Raw genomic sequence first — 18,658 nt, forward strand, 5'->3', positions numbered from 1 at the left:
ATCTTTGCATCTCTGGCCACGGGTGAGGTCCTGGAGGACTTCCACACGAACAATGCACTCCTGGTAGTGAGTTTGATCATGTTTTGGCTTCCCTGCAAGGCTCTAACCAGTTATTTGCTGATCACATTAACATCAGCTCTCCTTCCTCTGCAATGAAGCTATAACTATAATGGAAAAAACTCCCATGCTGGGGTAGGTGTTTACTTCATGTCTGTTGCACATGTAATCAAGTTTCACTTTGTAACAAGGTGCTACAATTGTAGGATGGTCTTCAGCAATAGCAACTCAAGTTGGAAGAAAAGCCATTTATTTTAAATTGAAACCACACAGATGTTGCCCATTTGGCAAAGTGAACAGTGAAAGCATCAATACAAAAACATGCAAAACAAACTTTGGTTAGTACAGAAATGTCTTTGTAGTCAAAAACAGGAAGAGGAATCAGCCAGCAATTTTAGCTGGGATGCAGTAAGGAAGCTCCCAGAATGTAATTCATCAGCCACACAACTATTCTTACTGCCAATTTGATGGCCAGATCTGGGCCTTCATATTTTCCCCCAACCCCCACCCCAGGATCAAGAATTCGCTGTCCTTCATTTGACATTCTAGCTCTGACACTTAAGGGCTGAGGAATAGAATCTCCTTTCAAGTCACCACTGAATTTGACACCCAACTTGGTTCCCTTCATTAAAGTTTTAAACCATGTATGGTTCAACCCCACCCTTCAATTTGTTGCCATCACAACTATCCCAATCTCTTCAATGTTAAACTCTCCCATCTGTTAAATCAACTAGCTGCCACAGCTGGTGTCTGCAGCTTCCACAACTGCACAGAGCATCCTAACCACCACTCTCTAATGTTGGTATGCAACACAAGCTACAGGAAGAGGTTACAGCCCAGACTGTAGTGAACCGTTCTGGGTTTGTCTATGCTCTGGGTATAAACATGACTCAAGCCTAGCTTGCTGAGTTAAACAATCAGGTGGAGAACAAGACAGACCTGCCAGGGTGAGGTTGTGCCATGGAAATGGCTCATGGTTGATAAACTTTGTCCAATAAACTGGAGGCAAACTCAACAATGAAAGTCACAGGCCTCAACATGCTAGTTCATGGCTGAAACTTCCTCTTTCTTTACATTTGGACATTTTGCATCACTAGTCATTTCAACATCCTGTGATTAGTTTGACAGCCGAAGAAAGCTATTCAACAGGCAAAACACTTCATTAAACAGTTTCTTGTTAAGTTTGCAAGTGCATGGTTTGTACAATTACACTTAATACAATGTTGTTCTTTAGCATACAAGATTTGTAAAAACAGCTGTAAAAATATTCCAAGCAAGCAAGCCAGATTATTCCATCAGTTTACATGTTCACTCCTAGTCCTGTTTGGCATCTTTCACTGTTCTCTTGATACGCGAGAAGGGGCTGATAGTATCATCCATGATGAAGTCATAGAGCACTTTTACCCAAGAAGAATACTGAGGCAGGTTGTCATAATAATCAGCAGCTATCTTCTTCACCTGGGGAAAGGGAAAACAGAGCACATTCACATTAATGATATCCTCCTGACTGCAGCATGTGCCAAGATTCAGGTTTATTTCTGGCAATTTCATGACACTATGGAAACTGGCACCAGTCCACACCCTTGGATATGCAACTGAACACCAACTGGCAACTGTATGATTTATATTAGTGTTTAGTCCATCTGCGGTGATGTGACAGAGGATACCACTGGATGACAACATGTTTCATTGCTATGGCCACATGCAAATCTGGACAGATCAAGCAGCTGGATTTTTATGGTAGATAAAAATGCTGGAGAAACTCAGCAGGTGAGGCAGCATCTATGGAGCGAAGGAAATAGGCAATGTTTCAGGCCTAAACCCTTCTTCAGACTTATGTAAGGGTGGGAGAAGAAAGGAAGAGGAGGAGCCAGTGGGCTGAGGGGGAGCTGAGAAGGGGAGGTGAAAGTAAGGACTACCTGAAATTAGAGAAGTCAATGTTCATACCGCTGGGGTGTAAACTGCCCAAGCGAAATATGAGGTGCTGCTCCTCCAATTTACAGTGGTCCTCACTCTGGCCATGGAGGAGGCCCAGGACAGAAAGGTCGGATTCAGAATGGGAGGGAGTTGAAGTGCTGAGCCACCGGGAGATCAGGTTGGTTATTGCGAACCGAGCAGAGGTGTTCAGCGAAGCGATCGCCAAGCCTACGCTTGGTCTCACTGATGTAGAGCAGCTGATATCTAGAGCAGCAGATGCAATAGATGAGGAGGAGGTGCAGGTGAACCTCTGCCTCACCTGGAAAGACTGCTTGGGTCCTTGAATGGAGTCAAGGGGGGAGGTAAAGCGACAAGTGTAGCATTTCTTGCGGTTGCAAGGGAAAGTGCCCGGAGAGGGGATGTTTCCGGTGTGACAAATTGACCAGGGAGTTACGGAGGGAGCGGTCTCTGCGGAAAGCAGACGGGAGGAGATGGGAAGATGTGGCAAGTGGTGGGATCACGTTGGATTTACTTCCTTACTTTCTCCTCCTGGAGAAACTGGAGGAAAGCTGTGCCCAGAACAAAGCAGGGCCAGCAACAGATGACCAAGGAAGGGTGGAGACCAAAATGGCCCATTGTGGGCTGGGGAAGAAGGAATGCAAGGATGTGAACCGTGGAACTAGTAGGACAGGTGGGGGGCGAAGAAAATAATGTAGGGGTTGAAGCTGCCCATTCGAAATACAGTGCATTTAGGAAGTATTCAGACCCTTTCACCTTTTCCACATTTTGTTGTTACAGCCTCATTTTAAAATTGATTAAATTCTTCTTTTTTTTAAATCACCAATCTATACACAATACCCCAGAATGAAGAAGCAACAACAGGCATTTAGAAATTTTTGCAAAGTTATTAAAAATAAATAACTGAAATATCACATTTACATAAGTATTCAGACCCTTTGCTATGTCACTCAAAATTGAGCTTAGGTTCATCCCGTTTCCATTGATTATCCTTGAGGCGTTTCTACAACTAGATTGGAGATCATCAGTGGTAAATTAAATTGATTGGACATGATTTGGAAAGGCACACACCTGTCTATATAAGGTCCCACAGTGGACAGTGCATGTCAGAGCAAAAACCAAGTCATGAAGATGAAGGAATTGTCCGTAGACCTCCAAGACAGGATTGTGTTGAGACACAGATCTGGGGAAGGGTATAAAACTGTTTCTGCAGCATTGCAGGTCCCAAAGAGCACAGTGGGCTCCGTCATTCTTAAATGGAAGAACTTTGGAACCACCAGGACTCTTCATAGAGCTGGCCGCCCGGCCTAACTGAGCAATCGGGGGAGAAGGGCCTTGGTCAAGGAGGTGACCAAGAACCCGATGGTCACTCTGACAGTTCTTATGTGGAGATGGGAGAACCTTCCGGAAGGACAACTATATCTGTAGCACTCCACCAATCAGGCCTTTATGGTAGAGTTGCCAGACAGAAGCCACTCCTCAGTAAAAGGCACATGACAGCCCGCTTGGAGTTTGCCAAAAGGCATGAGAAACAAGATTCTCTGGTCTGATGAAACCAAGATTGAACTCTTCGGCCTGAATGCCAAGCGTCACGTCTGGAGGAAACCAGACACCGCTCATCACCTGGCCAATACCATACCTACGGTGAAGCATGGTGGTGGCAGCATCATGCTGTGGGGATGTTTTTCAGCGACAGGAACTGGGATACTAGTCAGGATCGAGGGAAAGATGAACGGAGCAAAGTACAGAGATCCTTGATGAAAACCTGCTCCAGAGCGTTCAGGACCTCAGACTGGGGCAGAGGTTCACCTTCCAACAGGACAACAACCCAAAGCACACAGCCAAGACAACGCAGCAGTGGCTTTGTGACAAGTCTGTGTATGTCCTTGAGTGGCCCAGCCAGAGGCCGGACTTGAACCCGATCGAACATCTCTGGAGGGACCTGAAAATAGCTGTGCATCGACACTCCCCATCCAACCTGACAGAGCTTGAGAGGATCTGCAGAGAAGAATGGGGGAAATTACCCAAATACAGGTGTGCCAAGCTTGTAGCATCATACCCAAGAAGACCTGAGGCTGTAATCGCTGCCAAATGTGCCTCAACAAAGTACTGAGTAAAGGGTCTGAATACTTATGTAAATGTGATATTTCAGTTATTTCTTTTCAATTACTTTGCAAACATTTCTAAACACCTGTTTTTGCTTTTATTATGGGGTATTGTGTGTGGATTGATGATTACAAAAAATGAATTTAATCAATTTTAGAATAAGACTAACGTAACAAAATGTGATGGGATCTGAATACTTTCTGAATGTACTGTATATCCACCTGTTTGAATTGGAGCAGTTGGTGTCAGATTTACAGGACTAATTTGAAATGCAAATAGTTTCCCATTCTTGTTTGCACAGCTGTGGCTACAGAGTACAATGAAACATTGCTTAGTTGCTGTGCACCAAAATAATTGAGTAAATTTGGAGCCACAGTGCACTTATTATCACTGATACCTCAGTATAACCCGCCATTTTCTCAGACAGCCCATCAACTTGTTCCATAACTCAGCCCAGAGTTAAAGCAACATCAATACTCACTTGTGGAAGTCTGCAGCCTGGAACGCTGGGGAAGTCATGATGTTCATTGTGATAACCAACATTGAAGGTGATTAAATTGAGGGGCCCGTAGTAAGAGTAGGTTTCATGCCCCTTCAAAAACATGTAGTGTTCAGCAATGAAATGTCCAGAGATTGGATGAAGGCCCATTCCCAGAAGAGATCCTGCCAACATGTAGACAATTGGTTTTGCTCCCCAGAGATGATAAATCAGCAGATCAAACGTTAACTGAACAACCAGGTTGGTGATCTCCAAATGAGTGATGGGTTTGGGGTTGATGTAGAGTGGACGAGTGGCATAAAACAGCGGCTGCAGGATGACCCAGAACAACTTCCTCAACCTGGTGCAGAAAAACCAACCCTCAAATTTTGTGGGAATGTCCACATCAATACCATTCCCACCCATGTAGCGATGGTGGTCCATGTGGTACCTCTTGAAGGAGACAGAGTACGGCAGGCCAACAGGGAAGTTAGCAAACATGCCAAAGTAGCGGTTGAACAGTGCATATTTGTTCCCAAAGGCAGCGTTGTGGGAGATTTCATGGATAGCCAGTGTGATGGAATGGTTTACACACCCACCAAACATATATGCCCAGAACATCACCCATTTCCAGTCCAAGTCCTTTACAAGGTAGAAGGCCAGAACTTGTACTGCTACCATCAGGGTGACAATCCATTTTAGGTTGTGATCTGGTCCCATCAACAACTTGATCTCAGGATATTTGGCTGCAGACAAAAAAAAAGAAACAGGTCAGTTCAACACATTGGTCTGGGCCACAATGCTAATGTGAAAAAGTGGAAGGCAGATTAATGAAATTGGAGTGGGTGGAAGTAGACACAAAATGACCCAGTTTTAATGATTGGTGCACAAATGACATTTCGATGCAGCAAGTAGTTAGAGAGACTAACGGGACCTTCATTGCAAAAGACCTGCAGTAAGGCGACCCTGCTCCAGAACTTCAATCGTGCAGGACCTCAGCATCTCAAGCACTCTGGTTTGGTATGCATCACCATTGCTTTGTTATTTTCATGTGAAAGTGAAAAACGTGTGTATTAATGTAGTCAAGATCACGTTGGCGATGATAGCAGCATCCAGAACCAGAGGGTCAAAGTCAAAGGATATGGGGCAAATAATTTAGAAATAGATTCACCCACTGGGGTTGTTTACCATAGCACTGAGGGATGTGGAGAGAAAACAGTACTGGAACTATAGATGCCGGAACAAAAATAAATAATAGAAACACTTACAGGTCAGGCGGCATCAGTGGGAAGTGAAATAAAACATTTCAGGTCAATGCACTTCTGACCTGATTGTTGACATTTAGGCATTATATCATACTAAATGCCAGTACATGCTCAAGAGACTGAATGGTACATTCCAACTCTTTTCTTGTTTAGTTTCAAGTTCAAGTTCAAGTTCAAGTTAGTTTATTGTCATGTGTCCCTGTATAGGACAATGAAATTCTTGCTTTGCTTAAGCACACAGAAAATAGTAGGCATTTACTACAAAACAGATAAATGTGTCCATATACCATGATATAAATATATACACACATGAATAAATAAACTGATAGTGCAAATAACAGAAAGTGGTTGGTAATAATCAGAGTTTTGTCCGAGCCAGGTTTAATAGCCTGATGGCTGAGGGGAAGTAACTATTCCTGAACCTGGTTGTTGCAGTCTTCAGGCTCCTGTACCTTCTACCTGAAGGTAGCAGGGAGATGAGTGTGTGGCCAGGATGGTGTGGGTCTTTCATGATACTGCCAGCCTTTTTGAGGCAGCGACTGCGATAGATCCCCTCGATGGAAGGAAGGTCAGAGCCGATGATGGACTGGGCAGTGTTTACTACTTTTTGTAGTCTTTTCCTTTCCAGGGCGCTCAAATTGCCGAACCAAGCCACGATGCAACCGGTCAGCATGCTCTCGACTGTGCACCTGTAGAAGTTAGAGAGAGTCTTCCTTGACAATCCGACTCTCCGTAATCTTCTCAGGAAGTAGAGGCGCTGATGTGCTTTTTTGATGATTGCATTAGTGTTCTCGGACCAGGAAAGATCTTCAGAGATGTGCACGCCCAGGAATTTGAAGCTCTTGACCCTTTCAACCATCGACCCGTTGATATAAATGGGGCTGTGGGTCCCCCTCCTACTCCTTCCAAAGTCCACAATCAGTTCCTTGGTTTTGCTGGTGTTGAGGGCCAGGTTATTGCGCTGGCACCATATGGACAGTTGCTCGATCTCTCTTCTGTACTCTGACTCATCCCCATCAGTGATACGCCCCACAATAGTGGTGTCGTCAGCGAACTTGATGATGGAGTTCGCACTGTGGTTCGCTACGCAGTCATGGGTATAGAGTGAGTACAGCAGGGGGCTGAGCACGCAGCCTTGAGGTGCTCCCGTGCTGATTGTTATTGAGGCTGACACATTTCCACCAATACGAACAGACTGTGGTCTGTGGACGAGGAAGTCGAGGATCCAGTTGCAGAGGGATGCGCAGAGACCCAGTTCTGCGAGTTTGGTAACCAGTTTGGAGGGGATGATTGTGTTAAATGCCGAGCTGTAATCAATGAATAACAGCCTGACATATGAGTTTTTGTTGTCCAAGTGGTCCAGTGCGGAGTGGAGGGCCAGCGAGATCGCATCCACCGTTGATCTGTTGTGGCGGTACGCGAACTGCAGTGGGTCCAGGTTTTTGTCGATGTAGGAGTTGATTTGCTCCATGATCATCCTCTCAAAGCACTTCATCACCACCGGCGTTAGTGCCACTGGTCGATAGTCATTGAGGCATGTCACCTTACTCTTCTTGGGCACCGGTATAATTGATGCCCTTTTAAAGCAGGTGGGGACCTCAGACCTCAGAAGTGAGAGATTGAAAATGTCCGTAAAAACTCCCGCCAGTTGGTCCGCACAGGTTTTTAGAACACGGCCGGGTATACCATCAGGACCAGGTGCTTTTCGGGGGTTCACCCCTCTGAAGGATTTCCTGACATCGGCCTCTGTGACTGAGACTGAAATGCCATCGCAGCGAATGGGGGATCGGGAAGGCACATCAGTATTCTCCCTGTCAAAGCGTGCGTAAAATGCATTGAGCTCGTCAGGGAGTGATGTTACACCGGCATTCGAGCTGCCTTCTTGTTACATGCACCGAGGAAAGCTTTTTTTGTTTTGTGCTATCCAGTCAGCATAGACTATACATGATTACAATAAGCCGTCCTGTGTGCCGATACAGGATAAACTTGTATGAAGTTTGATTTATTTCCACATCCCTCAGTGCTGTGGTAAACAATCCCAGTGGGTGAATGTTTGATCTTTATTTCTAAATTATTTGCCCAATTTCCTTTGACCCTCTGGTTCTGGATGCTGCTATCATCGCCTACGTGATCCTGACTACATGAATACACACAAGTTTAATACACACAAGGTGATAGGCTGGTTCAGTAGCCTTATAACAGCTGTGAAAAGCTGTACCTGAATCTGAAGGTATACATTATCACACTTCATAAGTACATAAGTGATAGGAGCAGGATTAGGCCATTCAGCTCAACAAGTCTACTCCGCTATTTAATCATGGCTGATTTATCTTTCCCACATTCTCCTGCCTTCTCCCCATATCCCCCAACACCCATAATATTCAAGAATCTCTATCTCTGCCTTAAAAATATCCACAGCCTCTGTGGCAATAAATTCCACAGATTCATCACCCTCCGACTAAAGAAGTTCTTCCTCATCTCTTTCCTAAAGGAACGTTTTTTTAATTCTGAGGCTATGAACTCTGGTCCTGGACTCTCCACTAGTTCTATCTCTTGCCTGATGGGAGAGATGAGAAGACAGAATGTCCAGGGTGAGACTCTTCCTTGATTATGCTGGTGGTCTCATATAGCACTCCAAGCATCTATAATTCACAATTATTCAAGAAAAATAAGCAGTTGCTCATTCTGAGACAGATTGACATTACAAGCATCAGAATTGCCTTCCCATGTATAGGCTGCAAGGACCTCCGACTGTTAAGGTTGTGTACAGTGAAGCCATTAGTAATTCCCAGCGTGATGTGGCAGCTTCTCCAGATTATCATGGCATGGTTCCGTAATAACCACAATACCAGCATTCTATGTCAAACAATAAAGAATGCAAGACACCACCACAGCACTTTCCCAGTTATTTATGGAATCAAGCTAAAACTACAATCCTACTAATCGGATAGCAACATGAAGCCAGACTGGTTCTGTTGCAAAGGTTCAACAAAACCTCCCTAAACAGACGCAGCATTTTAGTTGTACTAAATCTGTTCACACGAGGTGATGGCCAATACATTGATGAAGATTTACTCGAATTAAGGACGATTGTTACAATTCAGAACAGAAACTTATTCTTTCACATCCATTTACACCTCACTTACCCACACCAAAGAGCAGGTTTACAGCAGCAAATCATCTCACAGGTACATCTTTGAAGCAAGAGTAAACAAAAGCTTACTTGTGAAGAAATCAATCACAGGGAAAGGTGCAGGTTCCCAGCACGGTCCGCCAGGGCTACTGGATCTCCCGGTTACTAATCATTTTAACTCCCCTTCCCAAACTGACGTCCTGAGCCTCCATTGCCAGCGTGAGGCCACACATAAACTGGAGGAACAGCACCTCCCCTCTCCAGTGTGTATTCCCCAGTGTGTATTCCCTTTGATTTGCTCCCATTTAGTTTATTATTGACACGTGTACTGACATGTGTCCTATCCAGTCAAAAAGACTATACATGATTACAAATTAAGCCATACACAGATAAAGGGTACAACATTTAGTACAAGATTGAGCTAGCTTCAATTGGACTCTAAGTCGCAAAATTAGGTAGATGGGAGGTCAGGACCACACTCTAGCTGCTGAGAGGACTGTTCAGCTGCCCGAAAACAGCTGGGTTGTCAGAGACAGGTTTCTCCAATTCTACTTACATTCTTTCCTCTGGCTTCAGAATTTGCAACTCTTCAATCCTTTGTCTTCATCTCTAGCCTATGATCAACCATCTGCCTATCAACCCCCCTCCCCTTACCCATGTTCACTCATTGCAATAGACAACAGGTGCAAGAGTAGGCCATTTGGCCCTTCGAGCCAGCACCACCATTCAATGTGATCATAGCTGATCATCCCCAATCCGTACCCCGTTCCTGCCTTCTCCCCATATCCACTGACTGCTATTTCTAAGAGCCCTATCTAGCTCTCTCTTGAAAGTATCCAGAGAACCGGCCTCCACCGCCCTCTGAGGCAGAGAATTCCACAGACTCACAACTCTCTGAGAAAAAGTGTTTCCTCGTCTCCGTTCTAAATGGCTTACCCCTTATTCTTAAATTGTGGCCCCTAGTTCTGGACTCCCCCAACATCGGGAACATGTTTCCTGCCTCTCGCGTGTCCAAACCCTTAATAATCTTATATGTTTCAATAAGATTCCCTCTCATCCTTCTAAACTCCAGAGTATACAAGCCCAGCCGCTCCATTCTCTCAGCATATGACAGTCCTGCCATCCAAGGAATTAACCTTGTAAACCTTCGCTGCGCTCCCTCAATAGCAAGAATGTCCTTCCTCAAATTAGGGGACCAAAACGGCACACAATACTCCAGGTGTGGTCTCACTAGGGCCCTATTCAACTGCAGAAGGGCCTCTTTGCTCCTATACTCAACTCCTCTTGTTATGAAGGCCAACATGCCATTCGCTTTCTTCACTGCCTGCTGTACCTGCATGCTTACTTTCATTGACTGGTGAACTTATTTCATTGCCTGCCACACTTTGTCCTGGCCCTCCTCCCTTACAGCTTTCATGCCCCCTCCAATCCATCAAGGGTCCCGACCTGAAATGTCATCTATCCATGTTCTCCAGGGATGCTGCCTGACCCGTTGACTTACTCCATCACTTTGTCTTTCCCCCCCCCCCCCCCCACACACACAAGGTTAGGACTGAAGCCTGGTCACTGGAGCAGAGGCAATGGCACAAGTTCCAGCAGTACCTTGTTGCACAGACATTTGGTAGGGGGACTAGATTATTACATTAGATGGGATAAAGAGATGCAGTGGGGAAGCAAACATTTAAAGATTTGGATAAGAGCAATAACTAGATGGAAGCCAAGATCTGGAACTGCAATCAAAACTGAAAACATCAGGACTTTTGCAAGAACAAGTGGGATCACTTTATATAGAAATAGAGAAAATAGGTGCAGGAGTGGACCATTCAGCCCTTCGAGCCAGCACTGCCATTCAATATAATGTTTATATGTTATATGTTTATATGTTATATGCTAAATGTTTAAGAAGTAATTGCAGATGCTGGAAAAATCAAAGGTAGACAAATATGCTGGAGAAACTCAGCAGGTGAGGCAGCATCTATGGAACAAAGTAATAGGTGACATTTTGGTTCTAGGCCCTTCTTCAGTCTGAAGAAGGGTCTCGACTCGAAACATCACCTATTCCTTTGTTCCATAGATGCTGCCTCACCTGCTGAGTTTCTCCAGCATTTTTGTCTACCGTCAATATAATATGGCTGATCATCCAAAATCAGTACTCCGCTCCTGCTTTCTCCCCATATCTCTTGATTCCGTTTGCCCTAAAAGCTATATCCAACTCTCTCTGGAAAACATCCAGTGAATTGGTCACTGGCACCTGTGGCAGAGAATTCCACAGATTCACAACTCTTTGGGTGAAAACGTTTTTCCTCTGCTCAGTCCTAAATGGCCTACCCCTATGCTTAACTGTGACCCCTGGATCTGGACTCCCCCAACACTGGGAAAACATTTCCTGCATCTAGCCTTTCCAATCCCTTAAGGATTTTATGTGTTTCTACAAGATCCCCTCTCATCCTTCCTAATTCCAGTAAATACAAACTCAGTCGACCCATTCTTTCATCATATGGTAGTCACGCCATCCCAGGAATTAACCTAGTGAACCTACGCTGCACTTCCTCAATTGCACATGCCATTTGCTTTCTTCGCTGCTTTTTTTACAGCTACAGACTCAGTCCAAACTGCAATTCTATGACCTATGGTCAGAAAGATTAGATAACTTGGCACAGTTATAGCAGTTGCGGTTAATCAACTCCCGCCGTGAAAGTTGTGCTGGCTTAGCTTTGAGGTTTTCTTTGTAATGTACTAAAGGTTGAACTTGTGATAGTGGATTTGAATTAGAGATGGAGAGATAAATGTACTGTACACAGCCGAAAACAACGGCCACATGCTGACCTTGCCTCAGAAGCAAGTTGTAGGGGCAGTCCTACTAAAGTAGGAAGCACAAAATCCAGCTGGACAGGGAACCTTGGAGTTTTCTTAAACAAATGTAATGCAGGAACCAGAGGCCAGTACTTACTGAATCCTCACTTGTATCCGAGAGGTCAGTAAATACTGGGACATTTCACAGAGAGTGAACCAACCACCAACTCCCAAACTAGAGGCCCTAAATGTGCTTCTGTAGGAATGGACGAGTGGTATTTGACAATTCAGTATTCATGATCACTACTCATGTTAGCTCTTAGGAGCTGATCTTAAATTCAAGCTGTCCCAGTGATAATACTCTGGATCAGTAGTTCTGGTCTCTAATTACAAGTATAGTAACAAACCATTTCAAACCATTGAAATATATATGTCAAGTCTGACTTGCTCCAACCGAGAGGTTTTAGGGCACATATTTGAAGGGAACAAATTTTAGTCCTTGGACAAAAAACAAGTAACCCTACAAAACCCAATTAACACTTTGCAGTCTTAGTGCACCCTGGCTTCATGATTTAACAGTAAACAAACATCCTCACCTCAATGGAAGGTCCTGATGCAAGTACTGAATAAGGCCAAAGCACCCCTGCCACATTCACCCAGATAGAGAGTGGTTGGTTCAATGCAGATCAAACTCTACCATCATGACACCTAGTCCACAGATAAACAGTTATGAGACCAGACAACATCCCAGTTATACCAGGCACTACAGAACAGCCAGAGCTCAGCACAGTCCAAACACTAGCACACATCCACTAGTTGCACAGGACATATCCTGTTTGTAAGTGCAATACAGCCAATTACCAGCCCTTTCACTTGCAATCAAAGAGACAGTCTCCATGTGCTACGAAGCAGCATCTAACCTGGTTTGGGTTTCACCAGTTACTGGTTTGGATCTCAACCTTGGCTTAAACATCAAAGGCAGCAAATTTTAAGACATTACTGCCCCTGACATCTTCTAGTAAAACTGAAGTCACAGATAACAATTGGAAAACATGGAGGGTGGTTGCCATTGATTAATCTCAAATCAGGAGTTTCTGCAGGAGCTTCCCCAGGTAGTTCTTTAGGCCCAACCATCTTTAGTTGCGTCAGTGACCTCCAAGGCAGGTCAGACTAGTGTAGATGGGGCATCCTGGTCAGCTTGGGCCAAAGGGCCCATTTTGTGGTGAATGATTATGATAGAAATGCAGAATTGATGATATCAACAGACGAGTTATGACCTTAAATAGTGGGGCCAGGACCTAACCTTGATCCCAATTTGCACATTCCCAACTCTTGACTCTTAAATTCTAGGTAATACACATAGATCTTTAACAATGCAAACTGCTGGTTTTGAAGAACCCAGAAAAGTTTTAAAACCTGGCCTATGGGAAAGGGTGGCAGTTTTGCAATGCCCAATTACACAAGAGGACAAGACCCCTTCTAGAAAGAAAAAGAAAGAAAAACACCATACCCACAAAAGTGAAAGCAGCTCCCTGCCACTTTCAAATATACCGCCTCAAGACAAATTCTGCTCACAAATTGCTCACAACTCTCTTTTTTCACACAGAGAGTGGTGAATTTCTGGAACTCTCTGCCACAGAGGGTAGTTGAGGCCAATTCATTGGCTATATTTAAGAGGGGGTTAGATGTGGCCCTTGTGGCTAAGGGGATCAGAGGGTATGGAGAGAAGGCAGGTACGGGATACTGAGTTGGATGACCAGCCATGATCATATTGAATGGCGGTGCAGGCTTGAAGGGCCGAATGGCCTACTCCTGCACCTAATTTCTATGTTTCTATGTTACAAATCGAATTGGAACATTGGTGCATAAACTGTGACCAATCTGAAATTTATTTGCATATGATGTAGTCTTATGACCCCAATAATATCCTCAAGAAAACAAATAACCCAGCCTTTTTTCTAGATGTCATCAGTTCAAACCAGGCATTGATTCTTGCATAGTTAAAAATGTCTGAAATATTTCTAGCTAACAGATTATTCAACTGGATCCAATCGCACACATTCCCTATGCCCGACATGGAGGGAGCACTAATGATTGATCCAAATATAGCAAATACAGATCCACCAACGAAAGCATCCCATCAGAATGCTTTCTTCATATGGCAACCGTGTCTTCATATGACAACCGTACCACACAAGGCCACAAGAAATAGGAGAGTTGAGAATGCTGCCCAGTCTACCCCCTCCTCCCCCAAAAATTGCCTCCATCTATACTTCATGCCAAAGAGGAAAAGTGTACAACATAATTAAAGATCATTCACAAACCAGTCACTATTCTCCGCTCACCTGTCAGGCAGCAGATACAAGCTCATCTTATCCAAGTATAAGCTATCTCTGCACCGAGATGAGAAACTTTAAATTCAAATTTCTGGCAGAATTCTTGTAAAGTTTAAAATCAATATTCTAAAGTACTTTAACGTAATTTGATCACGAAAGAGAAAATATTCAAGATAGATTTGACAAACAAAATTTGCTGCACAATATAAAGGATATTTGAGGAAATTTCTGACAAGTTTCAACAGGTCACTAGTTCAAATCTACAGCATTCATGGAGAATAATTTGAGTAAAACTTGTAGGAACAGAAACCCTGTTGACAACTACTATTTATTGGCTTCTGCAATGATTCAATTCCCTTACTTTCATCAGCAATATCATCCACTCTGATGACACCTCACATAATTTCCAAATGGTGTCTGGCCCAAAACATTAAATTTCTAGATGCTGTCTGGCCTGCCAAGTGTCTCCTGCAAAAATGACAAAGCACTGGAGTAACTCAGCAGGTCAAGCAGCATCTCTGGAGACCATGGATTGGTGACGTTTTGGGTCAGGACCCTTCTGCAGACCCAGCATCTGCAGCTCCTTGTTTCTACACGCATCTCCAGCATCTGTTTATTATACACTAATAATTTTTTCCCCACTTGCCACAATTGACTAATTTTACCCCAACAGCTTCAAATAGTGGTGCAAGCAGAAGTTAAAGTGCACTATATATAGACATTTTGTAAACTGCTAGTCTATTGACCATGAGGATAGACTAATTTATACAGTTTTTTAGCTGCAAACTATGGTGTTGTACTACAAATTTCAAGTTCATAGATCACAAGGCAAATTTTAGAAATAATTCTACAAGATTCATACAATGACAGATCTCCGTACTGATTGAAGTTACAATTATGGCAACCTACTTCACTTCACATTGACCATTTTCAATTGAATGGTTAAAAAGGTAGGTTGCTCAAGGCATCTAACAAGGTTGTCATGGGAGTTGGGTTTGAAATTCCATAGAATAATATTGTATTACTGAACAATAATATTCATGGGGAGAAGGGAACAAACAGCTGAGCCAATACAAATCGTGACTGAATACATTTCAGTCAATCGGAGTTCCAGCAATGATTTCCAAAATGGTAAGACTGAGCAGTGGTTATGGACCTTCTGAAGTAATGTGGTCATTTGACCAGCACCAAGGGCAAGGATATGAAGTAAAATCATCAAACCACTGATAACATTGAGTGGTTGAGCAGAAGGATAGACAGAGATGCTCAATGACAGTTTAACTAGCAAAGTAAAAATTGGGGGTACACTTTACAAAAACAAATTTGAACAAATTGACAGAAGTGTCACCGACAGAGGAACTTTGGCATGTAGATAGCCATGTGGAAATCAGTCATTACACCCCCCCCCCCCCCCCCCCCCCCCCCCCCCCACCCCCACACCCCCCACAATCATAGAGAATGGCTCAACCTGGGTCAGTAAATTATCCCAACTGCCTAAGAAAAGGTTGTTCCCCCACCACCTACAGCAATTTGAAGTCAGGTCTTCATGACTGGAACTGAACACCAGCATATCAGTCCTGGACATTGTTATGGCTACACACAAAATGATCAGGGAGAGGTGACGTGATAGTGTCCAAAAGGGCTTTTGCAACCAGATCCGTTTCATCAGTACCAACTCAAGCTTTCTATCAACGCTAATTCCTACTCCTCCTAAAATGAGTGACAGATTAAGGAACCCATACATCAGTTCATTCTCTCAAATATTGGTATGTTTAATTCAGTACATTTGTGTTAGATGGATACAAGACAACAATTTGAAAGCAGCAGGAAGGTGAAGCATGCACATATCGGAACAATTTAACTTACTCGGGAAATTTTAAACAATAGGGAAGGCAGGGGTTCAGCTGCATTTAGAGCATTTTTAGATCTGTATCTGCAATGTTGGCTCATAGCATTAATGGAGCGAACCAGATGCACTCATCTATCGGAGAGGAAGGTTCAGCTTACCAACAGTATATCTAAATATCTGTTCTATTTTTTTGCTACAAACTTTTGGACATGATTAATGGCAACTCAACATTTTTGTACAAGCAGTCTTGGAGGAAAACTAGTTTTAAGATGCAGAGAGAAAAGGATAGAACAAGAACATTTCCACTAGACGAGGCCAAGGTTACTGTGGTGATAAACGGTTGAAATTTCCTGATCAATGGATTAATGGGGGCAATTAGAAAGAATGAAAACAAATGAATGTAGAAACTCAAATGCAAAGTCACCAGATCAGACTATCCTGACTGAGAGATAAAAGGAACATTAAAGATAGATGACCTAAAGCAGACCTTATCAAATTCTACAATTTCAGGTATCAAGTCCACAAGACAGCAACGATCTTAGCTGCAAGACCAAATGTTGGGTCTCATCACAACAGTGTAGGCAGCTCTGAAATGTAAGATAGAATGGGATGAGAGAATTAAAGTGACAGGACACTGATTCGCCCATGTAAACACCACAGAACAGCTGCGCTGCAAAATGTTCACCCAACCTGGGTGATCTCTCTGAGAAATGGAAAAGATCACTTTGTGAACACCAAATACCATACACCAAGATCAGAATAAATTAAAGTTAATCACCGTTTCAACCAAAATTATCATTTAGGCCTCTGGAATGACTAGGTCTAAATCTGGTGAAAATTCATCGTGTCATTTTCCCTGTTTTCTACCCATGGAAGGGCAGCCAACATTACCTAATTTTAAGCAAGCTTTTCTGGACTTCTACAGCCCACTAACATTTTCTTCAACTGGGGAAAGTGCAAGGGCATACAGATTTGCAAGATCCACCCAAGACCAAAATCTCAATCTCAAGTGCTCAGTCCAAGAGTTACTAAAGAACTAGTCAACTGCAGTGCTGACTGCAGCCAAGCCACTTCTGCATAAAGGCATAACTTTAAGGTAAATTGGAACGAGAAATTTTAACGAGGGGGCTGGAAACTGGAACACCATCTGAGGGGGTGGTGAAAATGTGCATTTTCAACATTTTAGCACAAAGGAATACTTGAATCTCTAAGGCACAGTAGACTACAAACCAGGGGCTGGTAAGGAGGATCAGTGTGGACAGGTATTGTTGATCATGTGGAAATGCAAGAAGGTTGATGATCTGTTTAATCCAGACAAATACAAGGCGACACATTTGAGAACACCAGTGGGGCTGGTACATACACTAAATGGCAAGATCTTAGGGAGCATTGGGGAACAGGAGTCCAACAATACTTGAAGGTGGCAACATCGGTAGATAACATGGTTAGGAAGACATGGGATACTAGCTTTTGTTAGTCACAATTTCAAATACAGCAATAGCTGTATGCTATATGCTACACTACATCCGACCAAGTTATATTGCATGCACTTCTGGGGTCACCGTGATCCAGGAAGTGATAACACTATGAGGGTGCAGAGGAGTTTCACCAGGTTATGGACTGGGACAGAGAGAGTAGAGAAGCTGTTTTCCCAGGAGTAGAAGAGATTGGGCGAGTGATTGAAGCATATACAAATAAGAGGGCTGCAGTGCAGACGGCAGGAAACCTTTCCCTTTAGAGATTGAGGCAAAACTAGATTTCATAAATCGAGGGTAAGCGGGAAGAGACAGCGACGAGGAGGGCATCGCTTGGAGAGAATGGCGATTAACTGGAATGTACTGACTGAGTGTGGTGGGAAGAGGCGATGGCAGCATTTAAATGTCTGCAAACCCGGGCATTGACCAGGCGCTAGGTTTAACACGGACGTATGCCCAGGGGTCAGTAAGGGCGGGGTGGGCCGAGCGGAAGGCAAGCCGCTGGAGTCAGGCCCCGGGTAGTGGGCGGATAACGGCGCGGAGCCAAGGTGGGGCCGCCGGCAGAGTCCGGCCTGTGTCAGTACACCGCCGCCGGGCGGCCGGACTGGCAGCGAGAGCCCGGCTTACCCCGGCTAACGGACACACGGCCATGGCCTCGCCTCGCCGCCTCTCCCTGTCCCCCCCCCCCGCCATAACGGCCGCGTCCCGCGGGTAACGGTCCCCGGGACTGCGCGCCCCCCCCCGCCCCGGCCCCGGCCCCGGCCCCGCCCAGCCCCGCGCGCTCACCCACCGAGGATCTCGCGCCGCCGCGTGGTGTGCGGTTGGTCGGTGTAAACCCACTCGAAGTCCTCGCGCGCCACCCTGTTGCCCATTGTCGGTGCTGGTGCTGGCGCTGCCCGCGCGGCGGCTGGTGCTGGTGATGACCCTCCTCGAGCGCCGACCGTTAGACTGGGGAGCGTCTCGCGTCTTGCGGCCGCCCTTCACTCACTCACTCACGCTCCGCCCCGTCCCGTCCCGCCTGTCACGTCACCGCCTCCGCCACAAACAGCAGCAGCTGGGCTAGGGGTGCGCTCCCTCTGCTCGCAGCGGGAGGTCGGACGGCAGAGCCCGCATTCACGGTGCGATGGCGGAGCGGAGGCAGGGCCGGCGTTAAGCCGATTTGACCGATTGCTCCCAATTGGGCCCCGCGCCTAATGGGGGAGCCCCGCACTAATGTTCAGTATTTCGTACG

The 18,658-nt window shown here is 44.8% G+C and overlaps 1 protein-coding gene across 1 annotated transcript; it reads right to left on the reverse strand.

Moving 5' to 3' along the window:
• Window positions 1–290: 290 nt before the first annotated feature.
• degs1 (delta 4-desaturase, sphingolipid 1) lies at window positions 291–18,458 on the reverse strand. The gene is made up of 3 exons (XM_033020621.1): window positions 18,218–18,458; window positions 4,580–5,322; window positions 291–1,515 (listed from the first exon to the last, which is right to left on the reverse strand). The coding sequence occupies exons 1-3, from the start codon at window positions 18,297–18,299 to the stop codon at window positions 1,372–1,374; spliced, it is 969 nt and encodes a 322-aa protein (XP_032876512.1). The 5' UTR covers window positions 18,300–18,458; the 3' UTR covers window positions 291–1,371.
• Window positions 18,459–18,658: the final 200 nt, after the last annotated feature.

The sequence above is a fragment of the Amblyraja radiata genome, chromosome 5 (assembly GCF_010909765.2).
Source record: "Amblyraja radiata isolate CabotCenter1 chromosome 5, sAmbRad1.1.pri, whole genome shotgun sequence".
NCBI lineage: Eukaryota > Metazoa > Chordata > Chondrichthyes > Rajiformes > Rajidae > Amblyraja > Amblyraja radiata.